Source organism: Strongylocentrotus purpuratus, unplaced genomic scaffold (genome assembly GCF_000002235.5).
Source record: "Strongylocentrotus purpuratus isolate Spur 01 unplaced genomic scaffold, Spur_5.0 spur5_scaffold_14, whole genome shotgun sequence".
NCBI classification, from domain to species: Eukaryota; Metazoa; Echinodermata; class Echinoidea; order Camarodonta; family Strongylocentrotidae; genus Strongylocentrotus; species Strongylocentrotus purpuratus.
In genome coordinates, this window is record NW_022145599.1 from 34,469,119 (window position 1) to 34,479,552 (window position 10,434).

At 37.6% G+C, this 10,434-nt stretch overlaps 1 protein-coding gene across 1 annotated transcript; it reads left to right on the forward strand.

Annotated features, from left to right (window-relative positions):
* Positions 1-300: 300 nt before the first annotated feature.
* Positions 301-8,731, forward strand: LOC580493 (ribosomal RNA-processing protein 7 homolog A). The gene is made up of 7 exons (XM_780547.5): positions 301-376; positions 2,355-2,494; positions 2,979-3,098; positions 3,713-3,842; positions 5,703-5,800; positions 6,342-6,540; positions 7,708-8,731. Exons 1-7 carry the CDS (start codon positions 334-336, stop codon positions 7,791-7,793), a joined length of 816 nt encoding a protein of 271 aa, XP_785640.3. The 5' UTR covers positions 301-333; the 3' UTR covers positions 7,794-8,731.
* Positions 8,732-10,434: the final 1,703 nt, after the last annotated feature.

A 10,434-nucleotide genomic window follows, 5' to 3' on the forward strand; every position in this document is an offset into this window, starting at 1 on the left:
AGTTTGGGTCACAAGAAATCTAATTATAATGGTAATAATTAAAACGATATAGATTTTAATAAATAATGAAATGAAATGATAACATTTCTTCATGTACGAAGGATCATTATTTCTTGCAACTTTTGAATTATTTCTAGTATGTCCTGCCATTCCAAGATGGGCAAATGCCAGCTAAAGCTCGAACTGTTTTAATTACAAATGATTATATGGCCATTTAATTATTCCTTTTTAATTAACAATTTACATATAAATTTAGCTTTGGACCCCTCGAATTGCGAACGCAAGCTGGCGCTATATCTCAATCGTAATCGCTGTCTGTTTTTTAATTTCAAGATGTCAGCCCACACTGTTCCTCACGAGGTCGGCGGTTTCAGAGGTAATTTTCACATTCATGACTACATACATATACGCAAACATTTGTAGTTTTCAGTTACAGTTTTACGGGGGGATATACATCATTAATTCTTTCAGAAATTTTGCAGGAATAGGGTACATTTTTTTTGTTTGCAGTCCGTGCACCGTGATCAATGAGTTTATGAGTTATGACAGAATTCGGAATTCTATTTTCACATTTGCTTTGCATTGCATTGCCATTGCTATGCATTGGTAGGTGAGCAAAAAATAAGATTCATTGAATCTCTTTAGAAATAGTACAAATCGCAAGAGTATGAAAAATACAGCTAAAATGATACCAAGATGATCACCCTAGGTCAACGAATAGCGAAATAAAGATGGTTTAATGTTAAAAAACCCACCCATTTTTGGTCCCCCCCCCCCCCCACAGTAATGGAGGGTTGTATGACAACTCGGTACTTTTTTTCACCCACATCGCGCATCGGCTAGCAGCAAGATGCTCAGCAAGCAGCGCAGCCCAGTGAACCATTGCCATTATGCGCGAAAGTGTTGCGCCCAATTTCCTCTGGTCTTGGCACATAGAAGTCTAGTCTAGACCCTAGATCTAGAAATCTATTGTGAAAGTTTTGGAGTTAAAAAACATCGTTTCGGTAATCAAATCACCTAGATATTTCATATAAGCCTATGCTGGTAAATAACTAAATATTCTATCAAGAGAGATATATATAATTTTTTCCTTCGTTAAAATCCGATGCTTTGAATATTTAGTCAATCTGCGGTTGCTCGTCTACTCGTAGCTCCGGTTCTGATCATCGAACAACAAAAATTGAAGAACGATATGATAGCAGCTCTGCAGGAGGAGAAATATCTGGACAAAAAGTACGAGTATGACAGGAAAACGATGCGATCTGCAGTGATCATTCATTTTACGTACGCAATAGCGGTCAAATCCATGCGATATGTCACAGAACGGGCCGAGCGCAGACACAATGGCGACGTTCTGAAAATTCTCAGAGCCGCGAAAGACAAATGATTCTGAAGAAGAGTTACGTCCTCCCTTTCGTCAAATGTATGATGTTTTATATATTTAGGATATTAAATTGTTTTAAATGGCCTACAAACTGAAATTAACATGTAGAGTAAGACCGCCAAACTTCGGACACTTAAGACAAAACGGGGGAAAACATTAAATTCTTTTTTTAATTAGTGAAAGATCAAATATACTATTATTGTGCAAATACTGTTTATGTATGTCATGAAAAGAAAATTAGTATAGCGTGCGCGCTAAAGTGCGCATTCATCGGAGGTTTGGAAACCGGATCAAAAATCGTTCGACGGGGTAATTAAGTTTGACTGCGTTGATTTCATGAAAAAAATATTATTTTCTCGTTTTGGGTAGATTTATTTTAGGTAGAACTATCAGAAAGGTGTTTTTCACAACACTCACACAATATTTTGGTGCTAAAATCTTACGAAAGTGCTATTTTTCGTAGTCAAAATGACACTCAATGTTGCCTGTCCGAAGTTTGGAAGAGCGCCATCTTCTGGTAGGGGTACCTGTATAGTACCCCTAGGTCCGTGGTAACGGCCGCCATTAGAAAAATTTCGCGATAGAGTGAAAAAGTATCTCATAAGCTCCCATAATTTTGGCAGAAACCACCTGAAATATGCCAAGGATTTGTTTTTAATCGATATATTGGAGGCTCTATACCTTAACTCCCCTGTTAAGGAACTGTAAAAATCCAGGTAACCTGAAATCTGTCTCTGAATTCGATGTTTTTTGTGAGTTTTGCAGACGGCAACCTGCCCTAACTTTCTGTACTAACGATGTAGGTTAGTAGTAGTATCAAATGCATGCAAGTTACCCGACTGAGCTAGGCTCATATTTTGCGTTCGAGCCGTTGAAGTAATTTTTGTCCGAAGTTTGGCAATGTCCAAAGTTTGGCGGTTTTACTCTATTTTGATGTTAATTCCCCTTTAATTTGTCTTTTCCCTTGCAGTCGTCCCTGTGAAATTCAGTGAGAAGAGTTCAGCAGGTCATATGCTCTATTATAAGGAACATTCTGTGAAAGAAAGTGAAGACACTAAACCTACAGACAGGACTCTCTTTGTTGTCAATGTTCCTCCATATTGTAATGAGGTAAGACTTAGTGTGTGGAAGAATGATAATAATAAAGTTATTTTTAACAAAGCTCTTAATGCCTATGAAATATACTATTTAAGTTTTTAAAATATTTAACTAATGCTGAAAAAAATAGTCCAAAGTATTGCAAGAAGTAAGTTTATATCTATATATTCTTGCTGACAATAGGTTTGGATCATATATGATGTACAGCTGTACCTACATGTATATTTCTCATGAAATGCATCATGCAATGTTTTATATCATTCAAATGGAATCCCCCGTCTATTCTTTTTATTCACTGGTACTGTGTCATCATTTTGAGAAAGCAACAGATTTATTAATTCCTTCACTCATATACTGTGTGTGACTGATTGATCACTTGATATTCATTCATTTATTTTATTTCCTAACCACAAGGATAATCCACTGTATGTGTGATGAGCAAGAAAGCTCTATGATTTATTTCAAAATGATTTTTTTATGTTTTTATTTTTAACAGGAATGTCTACAGCGGTTGTTCGGTGGGTGTGGGGGCGTGGAGTCTGTGATATTACAAGCTAAAGCTGGCAAGGAACTTGATGCCATGCTAGAAGAAATCTACCCTATTAGAAAAACAAGGGTGAGTATACTGAAGATGTTTCTCACCCTTCCCCCCTCTCTCTCTCTCTCTCCTTCCCTCCCTCTCTCTCGCTCTCCTTCCCTCCCTCTCTCTCCCTCCCTCCCTCCCTCTCTCTCTCTCTCTCTCCCTCCCTCCCTCTCTCTCTCTCTCTCTCCCTCCCTCTCTTTCCATTTCCTCTTCGCCCTTTCTCTCCATCTCTCTCTTCATCTCTTAATCCCAATCCATCTGTTCCTCCTCCCCCCCCCCCCTCCCCCTCTTTCTCCTTCTCTGTTGAAAACAATGTATAATTTTTTCATGAAAGAGACTTCAGAGAGAATATTTCAAGTTTATTGTTTTCATTCGTAGTCGAGTCTATCAGCATAACCTGTACCAGTAAACAATGTAAGGTTCTTCTTTATTTGATTTTAATTTTTCATATTCAAAAACAGTTTTCAAGACTTTTTTTACAGTCCACTTGTTAAGTGATTAAATAGAATTAAATAAATAGAGTATACACATTCACTTATTTATATTATACTTAAACCATATAGGGCTATGTCTTATTTGTCTATAAAATACATGCAACATACATACAACAGTCCTTTTCAATTTGTTTACTCGTTTTCCTTTCACAGGGTTTTAAAATAGCTTACATTGTCTTCAAGGATGATTCATCAGTTGTCCGGGCCATGAAGCAGAAGTATAAAGAACCATTTATATTATCACCTGAAGGGGATTCTGGTGGACTGGTTACTGGATATAGAAGTAAGGAATTCTAGTTACTATTTAACAAGCACCCCTATAAATGAGTAATGTTGAAAGTTTTGTCTTTATTCTAACAGTGTGAGGTTTTTAAAATAATTTTCCTAATTGATACTTATGTATGTTTTGTTGAAGCACATATAAGGATGATTTGGTGCCAAGTTGAAGGGGAGATGTCACAAAATAATTTTGTGTAATGTATACAAGACATGAAAAGTAAAACAAATCATATCAAGTGTTTGTTCCCTCTCTCTCTCTCTTTCTCTCTTCCCTCTTCCCTCTTCCCTCTCTCTTCCCTCTCATTCTCTCTTCCCTCTCACTCTCTCTTCCCCCATTCTTTCTCTTAACTCTTTCTCTCTCTTTCTCCTGTTATTCTTGTCAATTCAGTGATAAATGAATTCATTGAAGTCACTGAACTCTCTGTAAATGTATCGTCTGTTGAGAGCCAGAAGGGCATTAACTATGTGTACAAAATACTGAGTTAACACCCTTCTGGCTGTGTGCAGAGTGCAGACAATAATATTATTGTGTCTCGCCTTTAGACATTTCATTCTTCAGTAAGGTCTTGTGCTTGTTCACCAGATTTTTATAACTGCATCCACATTTGAAGAGCTTAATTCCAAAATGAGCTAGATGCACTTTTGATGAAAATTGAGTTAGTGATATCAGAACATTATTCACTTAAAGAGAAGGTTCATTGATTTAAAAAATTAACTTAAATGTCATTATTGCAAAGGTGACACTTTGATTGGCCAAGGTTATCAAAAGCCAATGCTTGGAAACATTCAAAGTAATGATTATTAACAATTAGAAAACGCTTAGATACAGCCCCGACATAGCGCCTGAAACTGAAGCTCTCCGGTCGCTGCTGAGTTATGACGTCACATGTTGAACATGATGTACACAAGCAGACGATGTCCCATGACATCTCACACAATTTCAGTGCCTGTTTTGTCATCTTTTCTTCAGTTATTTCTCTTACTTCAATACCCTCAGGCGAAATGTTTAATCTATTGCCTCACTCTAAACCCCGTGCACTGTATTATTTTGATGAAAAATGCAAGGACAAAAAAAAAAGGGAATCCGTCGCTTGTAAACAAAATAAGACGCCATTGTATTTTCAGCTGCATACACCGCGGCATGTTCGGCGTTTCAAGAGGGAACAAATGACGTCTATGCTATCATTCCGGAGGTTTTTTAATTTGAAGGTGTGGTTTCTTTGATGGTTCATTAACCCCTATCCTGTGTATTTACAAACAACATAATTTAGTTATTAGAATGGGGGTCATATCCCTTTGTGAATGGTGTAAAATTCCATCACATTTGTATACACTAAACTCATTATAATTAAAGGAATAAAAGCATTGCAATTATGTTCATTCTTTATGGGATGTCGTCTGCTTGGGCAGGTTGGTTCATATTGTGACGGCATTAAAACATTGTTATTTTTCCGGCGAATCTCTCACATATCCCAGTTGATATGGAGGTTGTTTTATTTGTAATTTTATAAATCACCGAATATGTAGTTGACCTAAAACTTGCATGATGGCCATCTGTTAGCTTACCAGTTTCTTGTAATACGATATTTGCCATATTTATGATTTTCTATGAACCCGCACTTTAAGTACCCGTCTTTCAACAAAATTACTTGCTTAAATTTTGAGAGCAATTATGAAAAAATTCACCTTCTAATATTACTTTCCATAGACGCATGTACAAAATCTGGTAAACAATTTTTTTTTCTCTGAAGTTACACAAATGGATTTAGCTCCTTTTGGAATCAAACTTTTCGTTTCTTAATTTACTTATCCTTGAGTTTCTTTTTTTTTGGTGGTTTAATGTTTTTCCTTCTTGCTTATGTAGAATGGTGTTCAGAATATGAAGCGAGATGGGAAGATCCTAAGCAGCTCCAGAAGAAGGCAGATGACTTCATGATAGAGTTTGACAAGAGGAAACACGAGGTAGAGTCAAATTTTTTTATTGGCTCATTTTGTTGTGAGCCCAAGAATAGTAATAATATACCATACTTATATAGCGTGCGTCGCAAATATGTACCTTTGCGCTGTAATAGAGAGAAGGAAAGAAAATAAAAAAGAATATTGCAAAGAGTGAGAAATGCAAATTCGCAATTGTGAAGGTTGTAAAAGGATATGTAGAAAATATGCATTTCATCAGAACTATATTCCAAATTAAGACCATTGGTTTCGATCTTAATCTGTGTCAATCTGTACATTATAAGCATTCATACCATTAAATCATGCGTGTTTTCCTTGCAATAGATGAAAACTTGCAAAGCTGTACAAAACCGTTGATAGTTTCCTACTGCCTTTCAGAATGCTTGGGCAATCTGTATCAGGGCTAGAAAGTACTTCCACAATGTTTCTTTCAAAACCTCATTCATTTTTCTCTGCATCTTCTTGAGAAATATAGATTGATCATATGAGATAGTTTATTGAGGCCCCCTGTACACTAATGTTGCCAATTTGTTGTTGTTAATAACAGGAGAAGGAGCAGGCCAAGGTGGAGGAAGGGGTGCCCGATGACGACGGCTGGGTCACTGTCACCAGGAAGAGCACCAAGCCAGTCGTGGCAAGGTCAGAACGAAAGCAGAAGAGACTCCAGGCGAAGGAGAAGAAGAAGAGAGAGGAGAAGGAGCTGATGAACTTTTACACCTTCCAGAGTAGAGAATCAAAGAGAGAACGTAAGTAGAGGCGGTTTGTCGATATCTCGGAGTACATGGACCCAGAGATATAGCAAAAATGGCAAAAATATCTTTTCATATCGCATCAGCTAGGTCCAAGACCAAATTGCTTATCAGTCTGCCTCCATTTGCTTTGAAAGCAATGAGAGGACACTGTACATGTAGGTTGCCATTAAATGTCTAGCTGGAAAAATCTGTTAATCGCATAAAATATGCTGTTCTCCTTTCAAAATTTCCAAATGTTAACATGATATTTGAAAATTCACATTTAACTATTTCATTTGTGAGATATAAATGATAGAAGGAATTTGCCATAACACATCTTCGTGATTGAAAATCTGGTATGAAAGCTTAACACATGATTTCTCTAAATCCAGGTGCTTGAGAGCATGCTAAAAATTGGAAAGATCTACCCTAATTGATGCATCTCAAGATCTTGACAATAAGGGAAACTATTTTATGCCCCATGTGGACAAGCACCAGTTGCTTCCAGTCATTTTTCTGTACACATGATGACTTTCACCTTAAAATATGATACAATACTGATATAACCTTTTCCGGTACCATTTATGACCTTTCCTGTACCATTTATGACCTTTCCTGTACTATTTATGACCTTTCCTGTACCATTTATGACCTTTCCTGTACCATTTATGACCTTTCCCTTACCATTTATGACCTTTCCCGTACCATCTATGACCTTTCCCCGTACCATTTATGACCTTTCCCGTACCATTTATGACCTTTCCCGTACCATTTATGACCTTTCCTGTACCATTTATGACCTTTCCCATACCCTTATGACCTTTCCTGTACCCTTTATGACCTTTCCTGTACCATTTATGACCTTTCCTGTACCATTTATGACCTTTCCTGTACCCTTTATGACCTTTCCCGTACCATTTATGACCTTTCCCGTACCATTTGTGACCTTTCCCGTACAATTTGTGACCTTTCCTGTACCATTTATGACCTTTCCTGTACCATTTATGACCTTTCCTGTACCATTTATGACCTTTCCTGTACCATTTATGACCTTTCCTGTACCATTTATGACCTTTCCTGTACCATTTATGACCTTTCCTGTACCATTTATGACCTTTCCCATACCCTTTATGACCTTTCCCGTACCATTTATGACCTTTCCTGTACCATTTACCTTTACAGATATAGCTGAGCTGAGGATGAAGTTTGAGGAAGACAAGCAGAGGATAACACAAATGAGAGCAGCTAGGAAGTTCAAACCGTACTAGTAGCAGGTCGGCCCCAACTCCAGTGGACTCTGTCTGATCTTCAAGCTAAACTGTAGGGTAGCCAGAAAGGTCAAGCCTTACTAGCAAGTCATCCCGATCCAGAGCTGCAGTCCAAGACTATTTAATCTCCAAACTAAAACCATGGGGCAGCGAGAATATTCAAGCCCTACTATTTTGTGAGCCAATCCAATAGTCTTTTTGTTTAATCTTCAAGTGAATCTCTGGGGTAGCAAGGAAGTCTAAGCATAACTAGCATGTCGACCTAAATCCAATGGACCTTCAAAACTAAAACCATGGGGCAGCGAGAATATTCAAGCCTTAGTTAGTCAGCCCAATCTAATAGTCCTTTTGTTAAATATTCAAGTGAAACTTTTGAGTAGCAAGGAAGTCCAACCATAACTAGCATGTTGGCCTAAATCCAATGGACCTTTTGTTTAATATTCAAGCTAAACTCTGAGGCATCTAGAGAGTTCGAGCCTTACTGCTACCTGGTCAGCCTGATCTGATGGACTCTTTGTCATCTCCAAGCTAACTATGGGCAGCATGTAAGGCCAAACCTTTCTAGCGAGACAGCCTACTCCAATGATGTGGTCGAGTACTCTTTGTCTGGCCTCCAAGCTAAACTCTGGGGCAGTCATAACAATTTTAGCACTCTACAATGTCTGTTACTTAAGTTGAGCTTTGTTGTAAGAAAATCAAAGATATTACCCTGTTGTCTTGCAACCTTGTTATATCAAGGTTTAGTAACAGCAGAAGACAAAGAAAAGAGACAGCCAAATTATTTGTTTTAATAGAGTTTCTTATTACAGTATTCTTTATAACGACGTTCCACTGTAATATTTTTCTATGTCATATGAAAGAGGTAAATGTTAAGAGTACATCATGTATTTTGAAAAATGTACATGGATATTTTATAAAATCAGTATCAAATTCAGCAATTCAAGTATTTTGTGTAGTATTTTATTACGAGTAGAGAATGAAGAGTTAAAGGTTTTTGATTATGAGAGCAGAAAAGGTTGATGGATTTGGAAACAGTAATGATTCAAAAAATATGATTGCCACCTGTTCTGCTAAATCCCATCAATCACCATTCTCTATAACACTCTCCACATTTGCGCTCACACTATCTCAGACACATCACTCCTACTCTCGGACATGCTAATGAATAAGGTTCAACACTAGCATCCACTTTAGACTTACGGACATGTTGCTACCTTTCTTTCATATCATCACACCAATCCTGTGTAAGGGGGCTATCCCATACACACAGTACACTAGACTTCAGACGGTTAGGAGCAGGGAAAAAATACTTTAAACATTTTGGGGGCTACTTTTCAAGCTTGCTGGCATGAAAATAACTCTTTATTTGTTTTGCATTGAACTCTATGCAATTCTGGGGGGCTCTTTTATGACTTTCGGGGGCTAATTCGCCCTGAGCCCCCGTGTATTTTTTTCCCTGGTTAGGAGGTGATGGGAAGGATTTTGAGAACCACTCTACCTCTTTCTTGATCAAGATTACTGCGAAACTAGAAGCTATGCAACATGGGACATGAAACTTTCACCATGTGTATTTAAGAATCTATCACAAGTCGCAAAAACTGTACATTCGTGTTATGTCAGTTGGGATACCATTATCTTGTGGCATGAAACTTTTAGGAATCAGAAACACTTGCAAAATTTGTGAACATTTTATGCGCCTGAAAGCCACTAAGAAAACTTGGGTAACCAAAATAGAAGACAGAATTATTCATTGATTTATTTGTCCTTTTTTTTCTTTTTCTCTTTCTCATTTTATACTCACATTCCAAAACAGAACTCATTACCATGCTTTCTTAAAGGAAGGTAGAAAAGAGGGGGATAAAAGGGATTTGAGAGATATATGGGGAGATGTTGACTAAGATAGAAGATGGAGCAAGAGAGAGAGAGAGAAAGAGAGTACTGAATGAGAGACATTGAGTGAATTGGATAGCAGGGGGCGAGAAGAGGGAAAGAGACAGCTATAGTAGTACAGGGGAGTGTTTCATATACGACTAAAATTGACTTTAAGTTGAGCTTAAATATGGCAGGCCGTTCATGCCATTGTTTGCTCTCACCATTATGATCTTTATATAATATTTTTTCCTACCATCATGAATTATCCAAAAATATGAATTCTGTAGATTTGTGACCATGATTTTTACGTCCTTTGAGAGACCAATGCCAGTAAGTGGTGAGAGCAAACAGTGGCATGAACGGCCTGCCATAGTTAGGTCCAACTTAAAGTCGATCTTAGTCTTTGTGAAACACCAGATGTAGAGTGAAGTTAAAGATAGAGCAAGTGACTAAGGAGAGAGAGAGGATATAAGTGGAGCACTGGACCGGACTAGTGACCCCATAAGAGGAAGAAGAAGGGATAGCAATGAATGAGAGAATGTAGACTTTAAAAACAGACTCTTCATCACATACAATGGAACACATTGGAAGAAACCAAGAGTGAAGATTGAGACAGTAATTAACGGGCAAACATCATAAATGTCTTGAATGAACTTTTATTTACGAAAAACAAAACCTGTTTTACAAGAATGAAATAATGGCCAACAATGACGTAGTCTTGATGCGAGTCCACGGTTTGGCATCAACATCAAGTGGTTCCACTTTACAC

Coding starts and splice junctions, on each gene's coding strand:
- LOC580493 (XM_780547.5), top strand. CDS start 334: ATGTCAGCCCACACTGTTCCTCACGAGGTCGGCGGTTTCAGAG. Junction 377..2,354: donor CGAGGTCGGCGGTTTCAGAG/GTAATTTTCACA, acceptor TTTCCCTTGCAG/TCGTCCCTGTGAAATTCAGT. Junction 3,843..5,702: donor ACTGGTTACTGGATATAGAA/GTAAGGAATTCT, acceptor TTGCTTATGTAG/AATGGTGTTCAGAATATGAA.